General features: G+C 34.4%; 1 protein-coding gene across 3 annotated transcripts in view; it reads left to right on the top strand.

Moving 5' to 3' along the window:
• Positions 1 to 17258, top strand: part of LOC113521055 (paired box protein Pax-5) — a 141581-nt gene extending 124323 nt beyond the window's left edge. For all 3 annotated transcript variants that reach the window (XM_052894981.1, XM_052894980.1, XM_052894982.1), the window contains 3 exons: positions 7153 to 7287; positions 10695 to 10803; positions 15356 to 17258. In XM_052894981.1, coding sequence (XP_052750941.1) covers positions 7153 to 7287; positions 10695 to 10803; position 15356 — 245 coding nt within the window. In that variant the 3' untranslated portion in view covers positions 15357 to 17258. The remainder of the gene's footprint in view (positions 1 to 7152; positions 7288 to 10694; positions 10804 to 15355) is intronic.
• Positions 17259 to 18899: the final 1641 nt, after the last annotated feature.

Raw genomic sequence — 18899 nt, 5'->3', positions numbered from 1 at the left:
GACTCAGTATGATCATGTCATTCTTATGGGAGATTTAAATACCTGCTTGTTGAGGGATGACAACAGAGCGAGTAAACTTAAGAGATTAACTACTGCGCTAAATCTTCAAATACTGACATTGCCAAATCCGACACATTATTTCCCTAACAGTAACCCTTCCTTTATTGATCTCATGATTGTTTCTGATCCCTATATGGCCATTTATCATGGGCAAATGTGCTCTCCTTTCTCTTATCACGATCTAGTATATCTTTCTTATAACGCCCTCCTAAGACTAAAGGCAAGGTTCGTCTGACTTTCAGCATATGGATTTGAGTCGTTTGAGAGAGGATGTGAGACGCATGGATTGGTCGAGTTTGCTCTCGGCTGATAGCGTAGACATGATGGTAGAGATCTTAAATCTGGAATTACTGAAACTGTATGATGCTCATGCTCCAGTTCGTCCTGTTCGTATTAGGCATGCAGGCTCCGTGGCTATCCCCAGTAATTAGAAGAACTATGGCTAAGCGGGATAGATGAGCACGATAAATCTCAGGTTAATTTCGGAGCTTATAAGAAACTACGTAACATCTGCAACAGAATGTGTAGGGATGCCAAACGTCGCTATATCCATTCTACCATTCAAAACCTTTCCCAGCCAGTCTGGAAATTTCTGCAATCTTTAGGCATAGGCAAATCCTCTAATCAATCTCTTAACAACTTGGACCTTAATGGTTTGAATACTCACTTTTCCACTCCTCCCTCTTCTTTAAGTAATTCTGTTAAGGTCAACTCTCTTTTATATCTTTCTAATGCCGAAGTGCCTGATTGCTCTCCTTTTACTTTCCGTATGGTGTCCACAGACGCTGTCAGAAAGATTATCTGTTCCATATCTACCAAAGCCATTGGCAGTGACAACTTAAGCCTCGATATGATTCTGCCTGTGTTGGATGAGATATTGCAATTACACACATTATAAATTACTCGCTGAAATGCAATGTTTTCCCAATACAGTGGAAAAAGGCTTTTATTATTCCAATTCCCAAAACTCCGAATCCGACCAGCTTCTCCCAATTCCGCCCCATATCCATTCTCCCCATTCTCTCTAAGGTCCTTGAATCAGTAGTTCACAATCAATTACATCAGTATCTCACGGTCAATCACCTGTTATGCCCTTTCCAATCAGGTTTCCGTCCTTCCCATAGCACTACTGGAGCACTACTTAATATCACTGAGGACATTCGGCGAGCCATGGAGGACACCAATCTCACAGCTATTGTTCTTCTTGACTTTACTAGTGCCTTTAACTCAGTAGATTTTGACATTTTGCTTGCCGTGCTACGAGCAATAAACGTATCCTCTTCTGCTATTGAATGGTTTTCTTCCTATCTTTTCGGTCGCCGGCAGTGTGTAAGAGCCAATGATGCTTCATCGGATTGGTCTTCGCTCACTGCCGGTGTTCAAGGTGGCGTGCTTTCTCCTACTTTTTTCAATTTTTATAAACAATATCTCTCGTTATATTAATTCTCCCTACCATCTGTATGCGGATGAATCTACAACTCTACAGACACTCGCATTGCCTGGATTGTCTGATGCCATTGCTGCCTTAAATACTGATTTATGTGCAATACAATCGTGGGCTGATACATTTGGACTTCTCATAATCCTATTAAATCACAAGCCATCATTATTGGCAGCAGCAGGATGAGATGCAAGTTGAATCCGAGATACTTTATTATGATGGAGTTCCAGTGGCTCATTGGTCTCATAATGGACGGCACTTTGTCTTGGGCATGTCATATAAATGAACTCAGTAAACGCATGTACTTTTCATTTCACTCTCTCAAGCGACTCCAATAAAACACAAAAATTATGCTCGCACAATCTCTACAATGCCGACGTCTGTTTTTTGGATGTGACTGAGGAGCTAAACAAGCTGGAACGTTTACAAAACCTAGCTATTAGGTTCATCTTTGGTCTTCGTAAATACGATCACGTGTCTGCCTTTCGCAACCAGTTAAAGTGGCTCCCTATCCGACTTCGACGTGATATGCACATCCTTTCTTTCCTTTATAACATACTCAATAACCCCAATTCTCCATCGTACCTCCGCTCCCGGTTTAAATTATTACCACCACCAGTCCGTCCTAAACGCTCCTGTCAACTGCAATCCAGGATGCGCTTCCTGTGTGTAGGACACACTTTATGGGCAACTCTTTCTCGTATCGAGCTGTCCAGTTATGGAACAAACTCCCTTCCCAAATACAAGAGAGTCCTCTATTACCTCTTTCAAGAAGAGGTTAAAATCACATTTTCTTTCCCTTGAGTAATATATTTTTTTTTTGTATTTTTCTAATTGAACTCTCAAATCTTAAAATCATTAAACGAAATTTCTAATGTATGTAGTATATTAATTTATTTTAACATATACTATATAAGTAGGTAGGTATTGTATATATTTATAGTGTATGTATTTATGTAATATTTTATTATATATTTTAATATTTTATTTAACTGTATATCTGTTTATGTATTAATAGTTGTAGCACTTCAGCTGTCCGCTAACGAAATGCTTTCTTACTGTACTGGGTTGACTGGAAGAGATCTCTGTCAGAGATAAGTCCACCCTTGCTCACAACATTTATAAATAGATTATTTTATATGTAACTTACAAGTGCAATAAAGAATATATATATATATATATATATATATATATATAATTATTATCAGCATCATTCAATTTACACTATCGTCATTCTATACCAGAGAGAGACTTTGTACTCGACTTTCTTCGTTTGCTTGGCCACCTCCGTCCTCATTCGTGTTTCAACCGTAAAGCAGTTGTGTTTGCATGGCTGTGTTTCGGTTTGAAGGGTGGGATATGGCGTGAATTTACTGGGTACAGAGGAATAACACCTGAGTCCTCAGGAATGGCAACGCATAGGGGGTATCATGGGCGAAACAGTATACTCTGTTATGTCCATGGTACTGCTCATGTCTATAGCCGACGATTACCACTTTCGATCAGGTGGGCCGTCAGCTTGTTTGCCATTCTAAGTTGTATAAAAAAATCTTTATCATCACTACTGTATCATTATTTTCTTCATCATCATCATCATCATCTTGTCAGTACTAACAGGTCATTAATGACCTTGGTGGTATAAGTCTAAAACTGTCATTGCGTGTTATATCTATGGAATAGTGGTTTTATTGGAATAGTAACCCCCCTCCTGCGCTATCGGTATACGCTAACGGGGCACCAGTGAGAGACGATATATGAGAATGATGATTAAAGATTGTGTTCCATAAAAAAAAAATTTCAATCGTGTAAAATCAATTATTTTGATCTAAAAACTAAACTATTTTTCTTTTTCATTTAAGAGTTTCCACTTGTCGGTGCAACTAATTCATGCATCTTCCTCCAGCCAGTTCTATCTCAGGCCATATCCTTGATCTCCCTATACGACATAACACAGTGTTTCCTTTATCTGTCCCATGTTCCTCATTCTTCCTCTTAAACTAAACTACTGCACAGATTTTGATAAAATTTCTATGACACTAATCTGTAAGTATATCCTTTCAGATAAAGAAATAATTTTCCAAATCGGTTTACAAGTGACGGAATTATGAGGTAACAAACATAAAAAATACAATCGAATTGAAAACTTCTTTCATTTTGAAGTTTTTCAAAATTCAAATTCAAAATATCTGTATTCATGTAGGTCTATTCCAGACACTTATGATATGTCAAATCTACCGTCAGTTCGGAATGATTTCGAGATGAGAAAAGAACTAACAAGAAACACAGCTCGTATTCTTTTCAAATAAATTTTATACCTACATGTATAAAATAATACAGATTAATTTTTAAATTCAAAGTCCATTGAAAAGCTCAATTAGCGCATAGAGATGAATTGACCTTGAATTAGACACGATGGTTTCCACGGGGGCACGTGTGAAGGTCACCATGTCAAAGTATATAGCTATATATATAGTCACTTATCACCAGGTGAGCCGCATGCTCGTTTGCCCCCTGTGTTGAAAAAAAAATTGCTAGCAATGGGGAATCGCAGTCTCATTACCAACAATCCCTTTCCCCCTGTCATGTCTAATGAGACTACAGATTTAACATAGACTAAACATAACGTCCCTTCCTTTTCCATAGGTGTCGTAAGAGGCGACTAAGAAAGTTTAACAGTCGAAAAATAGGCAGCATTGTCCTTTTTAAAACACCACCAAAAGTTTAACTGTAGTTGCCAATCCGCCTGACAAACATGGCAGTTACTGGCAAAACTCCTTTTATTGGGAAAGGCCTATGTTCAGCAGTGGACAGTTAACGGCTGACGTGATGATAATATATTTTTTTTATACAACTTAGTATGGCAAACAAGCTGACGGCCCACCTGATGGAAAGTGGTAACCGTCGCCTATAGACGTGAGCAGTACCATGGCCATAACAGAGTATACTGTTTCGCTCATGATACCCCCCATGCGTTGCCATTCCTGAGGACTCAAGTGTTATTCCTCTGTACCCAGTAAATTCACGCCATATACCACCCTTCAAACCGAAACACAGCCATGCAAACACAACTGCTTCACGGTTGAAACACGAATGGGACAGAGGTACCCGCAATCGACTTTTGTACAAAGTATAAAGTATAATACCTGCTTAATCTTTGCATGTCTCTGGTGAATGACAAATGATGCTTACAGCGTAGACCGCAATAAAACATCACCACAACAACTTGGGGAATCTGGGAAACAGTTAGCTCGCCGGTGCACTATGCCAGCGGTAGGGCATGTCACCGCAAGTTTTCAGGGCGTGTCTAATAATGGTCTGATGCCACTTACTGGAATGTGCCGTATCCGTTAGTTTTGTCACGAGTCGACTTGGAAAGGTCATGATTGTTGTTTGACTTCAAGGGATAAGAACGTAGTGTTTTTATTTATTGACTTTTTTTATTTGGGCGTGTATGTTAGGGTCTTGAGCCAATGTTTTTGGACAACATGCTCTGCAAAATGAAGTTCTCCATTTGTCTCATTTTTAGCTGACTTCAAAAACGAACGAGGTCCTCATTTTAATTGTATTTTTTTATGGTTGTTACCCCATAGCTTTGTCGTTTATAAACCTATTTGGGATTGTTTTTATCTGAATGGCCTATGTTTAGCAGTGAACAGTTAAAGACTGATGTGAGGATGATGATGATGATGATGATGATGATGATATAAAATATCGTGCAATTCATCAGTCTATGTTTACTCACAAACCCTTATTTGCAAATTGTACATATTTTCTAAGCATTTGTAGAATAAAACTAAATTTATTAACTCGAAGACAGTCAGACGGAAAATTAAAGTGAATCATACAAACACCCAAAACAGTATACCCTCCTTTTTGTGAGTGTCGGTCAAAGTGATCAGCAAATCAATAAAATCATTGTAAATTCCCATGTGATAACAAAACAAACAAAAAACCATTCGGCGGTCATTATGAGATTGATAACCACAAAATGGTTTGTGGTCGGATGCCGGCGATCTGGCCGCATGGGAAGCTAGATTTGTTACTATATATTTTTTTTATTTAACTAATAAAAATGAATCTGTCGGATTGTATATGTATGTCGCAATAGGTGTTGGTACGAATGGGTGATATCTGATATTGTGAAAATCCGATAGTGACAAAATTGTCATTGGCAATAAATTGGATTGATACATAAATTGGATACGTACTTGCTTTGTATGCTACTGTGTGAGTGGCATGATTCTTTGAATAAATTATTTCTTTCTTTCTTCCTATATCTATATATTCTTCTATATATTGTTGACCACCCATATCGATATCGTCAATACCAGTCCGATATCTATTATTCATTACGAGCGGGTACCTTTTTAGATATTATGTATTACATAACCGATATTTGATATATCTATTATTGGGCCAATATATGTATACATATTGTAGGTACAATATATAGATATTGGTATATATATACACACCTTTAGCTATTAGATGATCCCGGATACAGAAATACAGTATATGACAATCGGAACATTAAATAAATTAATTTGACCTGGTTTTAAACTATATCTACCCTAGATAGTGGAGGCAATATCCCCAGGAGTAGAAGACTAGCAACTTCATTTTTAATCAATTACTTATCTAATATGTTATTAATAATCAATTATTGGTTTTATACATGCATAAAACCAATAATTATTAGTGCAATGTTTGTAACATATCTGTAATGCAGTGTAACAGCCTTACCAAAATAATATATTTAACTAATGTTAGTAATCCTAAACATATAAATACATAATCTCAGTTAAATTTTTAGAGGAGAGCACGTAGAGGTCGACCTGACAGAGTAGTTAAAAACTTGTATATCTCATCTATTAAGTAAGATTCTCAGAAGTTCCCTCGAAGTAAAGGATAAAAGACACCGCATAAAGTCAAGGAAAAAGGCCAGTTCACGTCTTCAATGAAACTAAAAACTCATTCACATCTTGTATCTCGAACAAATCCCACCGGACTGACCACATCCTCCCTGTGAATGGACCTCAGTCTCCCCTCCCAGTAACACGATGCGCCGGCGCACGTAACGCGATCCGTGGGTCACCTGACTAGATCACATGCTATTGTGATACCTGTACGGGTCGTTGACTCTGCACCAAACAAATGTTTTGTGGTTTTTATGACGAGTACCATTTCATTTGAAAATCTTCCGCTTATTGGCTCATATTTTGAATATGACAAGTACATTTTATTTCATAAATGATCAAGATTGTGTTCCCCAAAAAAAACCGACTTCAATTGTGGAAAAACCGGTTACTTTGTTTTTAAAACGAAGCTACTGGACAAATTTTGATAAAACTTCCGTGGGACCGTTCTTTAATATACTTTATTCAGTCGATCTCCACACGGTTCTCTTTGGAAACCATCGCTCTTAATTTTTGGTTCATTCATTACGATGGGCTAACTAACCTGCCTACTTCATCTTCACCTATCATCCCTCACTGGTGCTCCGCCAGCGTATACCGTTAGCTCAAACGGGGTTATCAGCCGTTGATTCAGATATCAGGGGTTTCTAGACTCTATTGCTAACAATCCCTTTCCTCCCAAACAGTACTGTTCCGCTGTACGCAATCATGAAACTAATACTTCAGATTTTACAGCAACGAACGACTCAACGGGATCGAACGGCGGTGCTGGTGGGGAGCCACCATCAGCCGCCGCCAGTCCGGACGCTGCCGCCCTGGTCGTGTTACAACCACCGGCGCCGCCATACCCGCCTTATGCACATTATGATGGTAAGTTGTTTATTTTTTTTTTTTACACAGGGAGCAAACGATCGCATGCTCGTTTACTTTACCTTACATCGGGTGAGCCGTAAGGCTCACCTGATGATAAACGACTACCGCCGTCCATGAGCACTCACAATACCAAAGTATTTGCAGATGTGCTGCCGGCCTTTTTTCAGTAACACTAATTATTGGTATATAAATGTCATATTTTAATAACATTTCTATAAAATTGTTTTATTTATTGCAACTTTGTGAGTTTTTTTTTGGAAATTAACCACAATAGTTTCCATTGGAGACTGCATGGAGATCGAGAATGTACCTCGTTCGAAGATTTTGATGTATAGTTCTATTCTTGTGCCGATTTTTTGGGTATTTAAATCAACTAGTTAAAAAACACCACGCTATTTTCTGCACTTTATATCATGATGCAGGTGATAGTTGAAATTTTGACAGTTTCTATTGTTTAAAACCTTTTTTTTATACTACGAACGTGGCAAATAAGCATACAACCCGTCTTATGATAAACGGTCGCTGTACCTAACTATTACCTGTACTGAATTGCATTGTTTGTATTACAGTCAATCTAATAATTGATAATTTACATAAATAAATGATGTTTTTTTTAATGGATAATAATGGAATGGTAACCCCACCCGTGCTATCGGTATACACCGGCGGGGCACCAGTGAAGGATGATAGATGAGGATGTAGCAAGTCAGTTAGCCCATCGTGACGAATTCAATAAGAATTGTTCACGATGGTTTCCAGGGGGAACCACGTGGAGGTCGACCTAATAGGGTATATTGCTAACAATAAGGGTGTCAATCTCCATTCCTAACAATCCCTTTTCCCCCTAAAATGATGTATTGAATCCGTAAGTTTTGTCAATGATCTACTATAGTTTTGGTATTTTAAAAACCCTATCGTACTATAAAGTGCAGAGTAAAGCGTAAAAAATTTATTAATGTTTTGTGTAAGAAAGTTAAAATAAATTCTCAGGAAAAAAATCGTATAAGGGGATAGGATAAGTCACTAAGTGGTAAGTTCATTAAATTTCCGTTCTTCATAGCATTTGTATATTATAAACAGTGTCAGGAACATTATAATTTATATGCTATTACTTAGCTATATTAAAAAACTAAACAAAAAGGTATCATTGTAAAAAAAAAAATATTTTCCGTCTTTAGTCAAAGATTTAAATTGAAATACATCCATTCACAAGTTACGGACGTAATAAAGAGATCACAATATGACCCTCGCCGAGATAAAACAATGAGCGGATAAGAAAAGAAAAGAAAAAAAAAACAAAAGTGGCCGAACAGAAAAACAGCTGAAGAATCACGCTGAAAAAACGGCAATGACTTTAGGAAAGCTTTCGACAAAGTCGAGCACGCCACTCCGAGGCACTCTGAGGGAAATCTAATTTTCTCCTCGGACCCCGTCTCTCCCACTGTTATAACATCATAAAATTCATACAGTACCACAGAGTTTTCGCACTTATGCATATCAAAGGGAGATACTAAAATGGTGTACCGCAGGGATCGCGCTCGGGGACGCAACTTCTCTTTATGCTTTTGGTCTTTAATCTACCGCAATCTGCTTATCCCGGACGGGTGCAGGGTGAGAGGGGGGGTGAGCAGACATCTTTAATAGCTCATTCGGGGCTCTATGCAAATAATTTTAGTGGGGGGAGGGTGGGAAATCATACGGGCTTTGTCTGGGACGGGTAACGAAGCGAAACACGAGTCTGTGATGCGACAGAAGTGGCTCTGAGTACTTCAAACGGGTTTGTAGGCTTATTTCGGTTATAAATATTAAACTGTCACTCTTTGGGGGCGCGGGAGGGGTATTTGAGAGTGGTTACGCGTATAAAGCTTGTTATATTGCGTGCGAGGGGCGTCGTTATGTACGAATTTTATCTACCCGACCTTGTGAGGCGTGTCGGCGCTAGATCTTTAATAGTACCTTTTAAATGCAATCCCATTAAAATATACCATATTTATGACTACGTATTCTATATAATTACTTAAAGGAACGTCTTATTCTTGAATAACAGTTGATGTTTATATTACAATGTCGGTAAGGTAGAAAAAACTAGGAAAAAATGAAAATATTGTTATCCCAAAACTGTCACTCAGCTGTAGCCTATTTGGGTCGCTGCGACACACATGGCGGAAACATATTTTCGTGTTTTATTTTTTATTTATTTATTTTTATTAATTCTTTATTGTACACACTAGTTATAAGAATAAGACAGAGGTAAACAAAAGTACAAAAGCGAGCTTAACTCTGATAGAGTTTTCTTCCAGCAACACCCAAAGTGGAAAGGAGCATCAATGTCAGCGGATACAGCAGTGTGTATTGTGACAATTTTTAAACAGACAAAATTAAATTAATTGCATTATATTTAATCGTATCTATTATATTTTATGTTTTGTTTTATATTTAAAAAATAGTGTATAATTAATTTAATTGTATCACTTCTATATTTTAATCACCTCTTAAAACACCCACGGGAAAGAAATAGGTGGTTTAGTCTATGCCGGGACCACATGGCAACAATGTATAGGTATATATTAAGTAACATATGCGTATGTGTGAAATCGCCTTTTTATTATGAATTTATTTACGTAATTAATTAATAAAATTTAAATAAATAAATAAATTTGATTATGTAGAAAGATTATAGGTAAATTATTAAAATATATATTTTTTTTTATATTTTAATATTATTATGTCTATATTATATACTGCAAATCAATACTTATAATAAATCTGTAGAGAGGTCAATTCTGTACATGAAATATATTTCCAAAATAACTATCACACCCTGGTGTGATTAGTGATCGATACTGATGCCAAAAATGCAATCAGTAAAAATTTTGTCTGTCTGTCTGTATGTTCGTTATAGAAACAAAAACTACTCGACGGATTTTAACGAAACTTGGTACAATTATTCTTCATGCTCCTGGACAGGTTATAGTATACTTTTCATCACGCTACGATCAATAGGAGCAGAGTAGTGAAGGGAAATGTTAAAAATGTCCACCCGTGCGACGCCGGGACGGGCCGCTAGTATGTAATAAACTGCTGAATGAAATGAAACTAACCATAAATAAATTGTTTAAATAAAAATGGAGTCGTTTTGAAAAAAAAAACTGTTATTTCTTGTATGGATATTCTTAAACAAAATCTATCTATTTATCAAATAGAAATTCAAGCCATATTTATTCAAACAGTCTTTTTACAAGCACTTTTAAATCGTATTTTTTTTTTAATCTACTGCAAGCTTCGAAAACTTGTTATCTGTTGTGAAGAGCCCGCGAGAAACTCAACAGTTCAACTCTTTTAAATCTCTGTTAACATTATGTGTATTTATTTAAATGTACTATGTGTAAAATTAATCTTTGCAGGTACCACGACGTTGGCGAGCGAGTATGCATACGCGGCGCCGTACTCGCAGTACTCACCATACGGCGGGCCGTACTCGCACTCAGCCGCCACGGGGCTGCTCTCCAAGTGGTGAGTACCTATTTGATAACAAGCAACTACAGACTGTTAGATTAATTTAAAAGTATTGTTTTATACATTCGTAAATTATCGTAATTTAACAGCGTTTTAAAAATTATCTTAAGGTTGTGTTTCGCAAAAAAAACTTTAATTTGTAGCAAAAATAGTTATTTCAATTTAGAACTAGGTTCTGGTGTTCTGAACCGATTTCCATATAAATTTCTGTGGGACATATATATATTTGTGTGATATATATATATATATATATATATATATATATATATATATAAATGAAAATCACTTCATTTGTACATTTTACAAAATAGAATATACATAGGATTATACATATTTACATTGGAAGTGGACAGAATCGGTACTAGGATTAGAGTAGGTAGCACAGGGTGTGTTATGGTATTCTGGATATTCCCCCACACTCAACACTTGACTATACAAAGAACAAATAAATACACCATAATATAAAAAGTAATTATAAAAGTCTAAAAAAATACAAAAAGGCACAATATAACAAAATTCAAGTACATAATTCCTCATACAATAATCATATGATATCCGAATGTACGAAATACAAAACACAAATGGAAGTATTGATACAGAAATACAGTCTCAATAGACTTGGAGGAGATTGGTTTATTTTCAAATATACTCGCAGAGCCACATTCCGGAATGGCAAAATCTTTAATTACTATATTTTTGAATCAATAATTCCCTTCATCAAAATACACTACTGAGTTATTATGTATTATTTATTTATGTATCAATGTTTTAAGTATGTGACGTATTTCATAAAATTAGGGTATGATGAGGCTGACATTATAGGATAAAAGCCTCTAAATAAAAAAAGATAAAAAATTACATAATTCCAAATACAAACATAAGGTCTAAGATGAACTCACTGTATGGTTTTCAGAAGACATTCAGTTCCTTCATAGCATTGCATATATAAATATTTCATGACTTATACTACATATATACTTATTGAGTATATATAATATAACGATACTTATATAAAACCATGGCTTTGGTTATTATCCCATCGATAGGGTTTACTACCTTTGCCATACCGTTATGGGACCCATATTTATTTTATAGCGTCGTCGCCATAAAACATCAAAAACTGGGAAACTTTGTGCAAAAGTCGTTTGCTTCGTCGGTAACTTTGTCCCATTCGTGTTTCTACCGTGAAGCAGTTGTTTGCATGGCTGTGTTTCGGTTTGAAGGTTGGGATATGGCAGTGAATTTATAGGATACAGAGGAATGGCAATCCATGGGAGGTATCATGAGCGAAACAGTATACTCATATTATGTCCATGGTACTGCTCATGTCTATAGGCGACAGGTTACCACTTTCCATCAGGTGGACCGTCAGCTTGTTTGCCATTCTAAGTTGCATAAAAAAAAAACAATATATTTTCTGGGTGCAATATTCTTGTAAAAATAGTTCCGCGTTCTCAATTGATATGTTTTAAACAAGCTCTATCCCATGTATTGGTTTTAGTAACACTGTTACAGTTTCCGTCGACTCTTCAACAAGAGTTGCGTTCAATACCTCCGCCATTAAAGGCAAATATTCGCAGTTTAAAACGTTCAACCGCTCGCAAACAAATGGCCGTGAGCGTTGTATAAATCTGCACGTTTTATCACTCCAACCAACGTCCGTTACCTCAGGGAGACGTATTAACACCTGGCCCTTATCCATCGTTGGAATGATCCTTAAAATGTTACTCGCATTTACAGCCAGTGGATTGGTTTTAAGCGACGGTGTTTTTTTTTTTCAAAAATAAGAGGTCCGTTTATTGTTTTTATTTTTGTTTGTCCACTACTGGATATATGGTAGGTCTCTAACCTTTTATTATATTACCTCAAAAACCTCAGAAACTTTTTGTCAGCTAATTGTCAAATTAGCTATCTCGTTTTCTTTTATCAGTGTTCTTTAAATAAGAGAGAGGCATAAAATGTATTTTGATGTATAAATAAAATGAGTGTTTACGCATTAAAAAGATGCAGAATTTATAAGACAAAATAAATATAGAAGTTATAAAGGAATCACCCATAACTATGTATTACGTAAAATTATATGAAAAAATTCACGCGTTTTTTTTCGAAGAAGTTCTATGGATACACTGTCTATATAATGTTAGCTTCTCCCATAAGGAGATTTTTGCCAATAGTTGCCACGCTTAGCAACTAGAACTAGGCTTTGTTGATATTTTAAAAGGGGCATATAATAAATCGTGGTAAATACAAAATAAGCACAGTGTACGGTATTCCAGACAAGCTTCTGTTTTTAGTATGCCTGTTTATTTTTTTTTTTTTTATTTTATAGTAAAAATTCCCATTTGGTCCCAGCATAGAATAGGCCACCCCTTCCTTTCCCGTGGGTATTGTGAGAGGCAACTAAGAGAGGACGAGGAATGGGCAACAGCGTTCCTCTTAAAACATCTCCAAAATCTAACTGCGGTTGCCAATCCGCCTGCCAAGCGTTGCTACTACTGGCAAAACCCCTCTAGGACTACTACTAGACTTATGTTCAGCAGTGGACAGTTAAAAGCTGATATAATAATGATAGTGGAAATAAATAAATGTTTACCAAAAAAATTCACACTGAAACCCAAATTGACGACTGTCAAAAATTCAATAAGAAAATCCGAAAATAGAATCGAAAGTCTTTTGTTTACTGTTTTGTCACAACTATTAAATTGTTCAAATCCATTCCCCGAGGTGAGAGATCAAAGGAATAAACAGGATATGCGGATAAGCTATGTACTTTGCAATAACTAGTGTCTTTATTTTGAACTTTAAAACAAAATATGTAAAGCACATTCTCTTATACTCGATTCGAGTGCAGTGATGTAAATTCAAAGCGATATCTCACTAGCTTTTTGAAGATTGCTTTTTGTCCTGAAGATGTTTATTTGACACTTGACGTTTAAATATCTTTACTTTCTTATATATTTTTTTATTTAATATTGCCAAAGGATTATAATAAAGCGTGACAGCTACTGACAAAACCTTCCAAAGGGAAGGCTTGTGTTCATCAGTGGATAGTTGAAGGACCATATGATGATGATTGGCAAAGGGCTAGCATTGCCCATTATGGCACTAACAAACAATAAATAAAATGGGATATTACTTTGGTATGGCAACGCATGGGGGTATCATGGGCGAAACAGTATACTCTGTTATGTCCATGGTACTACCCATGTCTATAAGCGAAGGTTACCACTTTCCATCAGGTGGGCCGTCAGCTTGTTTGCCATTCTAAGTTGTATAAAATAAAAAACTCGCCAATTCTAAATATTCTATTGACCGTATTTATTAGAATTTTAGTTTACGCAATTTACAAAATTCAAAATTATTGTTATTTAACTTTAACTATTACAATATTAATTTTTAATATATGTACATTTATTGTCGAGGTTTTTTTTTAAAAACTTCAATATAGGGTTCTTCAAAAAAAGGGATGAAAAAGTTTCTTCAGGGCAGACAACGCGTACGTAATACCCCTGGTATTGCAGGCATTCATAGGCTACGATAACCGCTTACCATCAGGGAGGCCATATGCTTATTTGCAACCTCAGTGTTATAAACAAAATATTATTATAATAAAGGTTATATTATTGACAACAAATGTTTCCCCGCTTTGTCTGCATGATCAAGGGATTAAAGAGTAACCTATACATGTCTCTTTCTCCATCTCAAATACTAATTATATAGTGTAAAAAAACAAATAACTCACTTTCATTATATCAATATACAAATTTTCTTCAACTTGATTGAAATAGTTATTCAATCAATCAATTACCAACATAGTTATCATTCAATCAAATTCCAACTACATCAGAACTAACTATATCCATTACAAAATGACTTACAAATTAATTTCACAAAAAAAAAAGCAACTCCACAGTACCGAAACACAATGGGGGACATTCTTTCGCACATTTGTCGACCTGCCCCTATGTGTCCCACAGGAGTAGCCGACAAAGGGCAGGGAAGGACCCAAAGGGCCCATGGGACCAGGGCATAACTTACAGGGCATTAAATTTAAGTGATTCCACTGCGAACACATTTAAAGTTTTATTTCAAAGTTCGTGATTTTCCCTTTGAGAGGTCAGCGTGTTTCTGCAATTCTAAACAATTGTTTCAAATTCAAAGTTATATATATATATATATATATATATATATATATATTTTTATATATATTTTTTTTTTTTTAAATGTCCCTCTAGTAGAACCTTCTATAATGTATATCTGGCAATTTTCTTTGTTAGTTCATTAGTTCATTACATATATTTTATATGTAATGTAAATGTTATGTACATTTACATATATGTCATATCTTCTGTTCTGTTTGTTTTAAGTTCAAAGCGAGCTTTTTTTTTTCAAATGACAATTCGATTTGACCCTTTTAATATTTGTTATTCAAATATAACGTGTATATGAAATGAACACGAATATGCGAGCTAGTGTACATTTGCAGATGTTATTTTACACATAACGCAAATTAATGTAAATTTTTGTAACGTATTTTAATTATTTACAGATATCAACGGACGCCGTGCGAGCAATAGCTGTCGGCGAGCCACAACGAACAAAATTAAGTGATAATGGACACTCATAAAACAAACCTTGTGAGAAATTTTAATTTAAATCTTCTAACCATTCTCTTAGAAAAACTCAAAATGTGTAGATAAATCAACAATTTTATTACATACAATTCAGTTATTGTCTCCATGTTTTTTTTTTATTAATTAATCGGTCAGTAAACCATTTGCTTTCTCTATTTTTGTATTTATATATTAATAATATAACTTCAGCAATTCATTTATACTCATTATATTTAGTTAATGAAAAATATACTGTATGAGAGAGCCAAAGTGTTGATAAATCTCCATTAAGATAAGTTGTAAATAATGTATTTTAATGAAACTAAATGTAATTCATTTATTGTCATTATTAGGATTAAAGTGACGATTCTCTTGTTTCTTTTACCTCAACGTAGTTACAAAATAGTACTTAATTTTATGTAATACTTTTAGATTCGTGAGCCTTAATATATTATTACCTATTTCATTAAATTTTATTTAAGCTGTCCTTAATGCACAACGTCATAGCCCTTACATTTAATGTCGTTATTATTCATATAAGTTATGTAACTTATTTTTTGTATTGTTATAAATGTGTATTTGAATGCCTCAAAGCTTCAAAACAAATATGAGAGTCATGAACTTAGTATTTTATTTAGGTTGGTTCTGAAATTACTATGAGATTACTTGTTTCTTTTTACTTTTTTAAAAAGTGTTAGTTTCTAGTTAAATGTACATTATGTTCGAGAAATAAGTGAATTATCGAAGTCCTCATTCATAATGTATGTGGTAAATTAATATATTGTAAAAGATATGTTCAAAGCCTTTTAGAATATTGTTTTCTTATTTTATATTATAAACAAGTATTAGTTGAAATGTCTTATCGGTTCCGTCCATTTTTATTATTTTTTTTACATATATAATCATTATATATCTATTTTTTGTAAATATAATTATCATAATGTTTAAATGTTATCTTGCCTTGCGTTCTCGTTAATAGCATGCTTTATTGTGGATATATTTTAAATCAATCAACATACAGTTTAGAGAAACGCCAAAGACTTGAATATTATAATGTCTTTACAAACCAGTGTTTTAAACATAGTTTATTTTATTTAAAGCAATAACATTTCACCAAAGAACAAACAATGGGCCACTTTAATTATAATATTATAAATTGTCAACATAATTATATATATAACTTAAAATGTATAAATTGTATAATTCTTACCAATCACAAAATAACATCAGTCTTCAGTATAATTATATTATACCTTGATTATTTCTTGAAGATTGATATTATTTTGTCAACTATTTATTATTTCAATTCAAAATTTAAAAATACATAAATAACCCTATACTTTTTATGACCATTTAAATTTATATAAAAAAATGTAAATGAAACATATAACATAACTTATGTTGACGATTTTCAATAAGAATATACAAAATAATAAAATATTATTTGATTATATTTATTTCTATATTATTTCAATATTTACTAATAAATTTTTAAAAAAAAACAATTATAAGAATCATTTAAATACGATTTATATAATTTAATTATATAAACTTTAAGATAATCAAGGCCCTATTATGTATAAATAAATAAATCAAATAATGAAATCTCATTTTAATATAATAATAATTTTTTTATGCATTATTTTTCCTATTTATTGAACATAAATTCTTGGGAACTGCTTTTGTTTTCCGGAAAGCATATCGAGATAAGTGATATACATCACATACATGTAATATCTAATAGACGGATAAAAAAAAAACGTTTCGTTTAATTTGTAATAAGTATATTTGTAAGGTAAACGCACCAGTACGAAATAAAGCATAATATGAGTTTATAAAGTAATGTTTATTTTTTAATATACCTTCGCCTTTGCTCGTCTGAAATGAGTTTCTCCGTTCTCCTATAATTTAAACTATATACCCCATGAGGAAAACTAAATTCCCGCCAACAACAATTTTCGTGCAAAATTTCTAAGTTTTCACAGTAAATTCACATATATGTTGATCGCAAAGAATTAAAATTCATTTACAAGAACCAAACCCATTCTGATGTGGGAGAAAGGGATTATTAGTAATAGGGTTAACTGATCCATTGCATGGTATACTAACCCAATCAGTTCGATCTCCACGCTATTCCCCCTGGAAACCATCGTGGTTAATTCTAGTGGAATTCGTCACGATAGGCTAACTGACCTGCTTTCGTCGTCACCCCTCATCCCTCACTGGTGCCCCGCTAGTGTATATCGATAGCGCAGGCAAGGTGGCAGAGTTATCATTCCATTATCGTCATTAAAAAATAGACCTGTTTTCATCGTTCACCTATCATCCCTCACTGGTACCCCGCCAGCGTATACCGATAGCGCAGGCCTTTATATTATACCAGTATCACACGTAAAAAAAAACATTCTGAATATGATCTAATAGACACCCATGAAACCCCATAGTTCAGAGGATTATCGTGGGTAGTATTCTTAATCTCTGCGATGATTAAAGTATTTTATGTCCTTATTTTACGACCTTTGGTCATAGAAAGAGAATGCCAACGAATGAATTCTTAATGTATGCACTTTATTTAGATTTTTATGATCGAGGTATTAAAATATTTAACCTTTGGCTAGTACCTCTTATAAAAAAGGATTAACACAATAAGTCATAGATTAAAGATAGTGCCTGTGGTCTGTTTTAATATAGGAAATTGTTTTTTTTTTTTTTATACGACTTAGAATGGCAAACAGTCTGACGGCTCACCTGATGGAAGTGGTAACTGTCGCCTATAGACATGAGCAGTACCATGGACATAACAGAGTATATTGTTTCGCCCATGATACCCCCCATGCGTTGCCATTCCTGAGGACTCAGGTGTTATTCCTCTGTACCCAGGAAATTCACGCCACTCACTAGTATTAAGTAACACCAGGATCAGGTTCAGTATTAATGAAAACCAGGAGCAGGATTTCGGTTTACCTGCACTAGTTAATATTAGTCAGTTATCAAGTTCAGTTGTTCATAGTATCTAAGACAAAAGGGTAATCAGTCATTTTTTATTCTATTTTTTTTTTTTTATTTTACATTGACAGATGTTGCTGGAATGCATATTGCCTGCTAATCAAGGAGGTTTCTAACATTTCTTTCTATGTGATAGGCACTTAAAGTAGGTTAGGTACCCAAGAAATAATGACATTTTAAATTATAATTGAAATACTGATGTCAGTATTTCAAAAGATAAATTATCCATGTTTAAAATAATAATATAATTTGCCATTTAAAATCATATGGAAAAAAAATTGGTGCGATTAAAATATTTAAAACATTGAACTTCAAGAAGTGAACTCTTTATTAAATTAACATAAACGTAATTAAAATATATGACCAAATATGGGAAACGGAAACAAAGGAAATCTTTCGAAAATTGCCAATTAAAATCAAGTAGAAAACTTTGATAATGCCATTTGAAGTAGAAAGAGATATAACAGATCAACT

This window comes from Galleria mellonella, unplaced genomic scaffold, assembly GCF_026898425.1.
Source record: "Galleria mellonella isolate WM207_F2 unplaced genomic scaffold, CSIRO_AGI_GalMel_v1 utg261, whole genome shotgun sequence".
Classification (NCBI taxonomy): Eukaryota; Metazoa; Arthropoda; class Insecta; order Lepidoptera; family Pyralidae; genus Galleria; species Galleria mellonella.
Note: the sequence above shows the minus strand (reverse complement) of the source record. Positions and strands in the feature narration are given on the sequence as shown.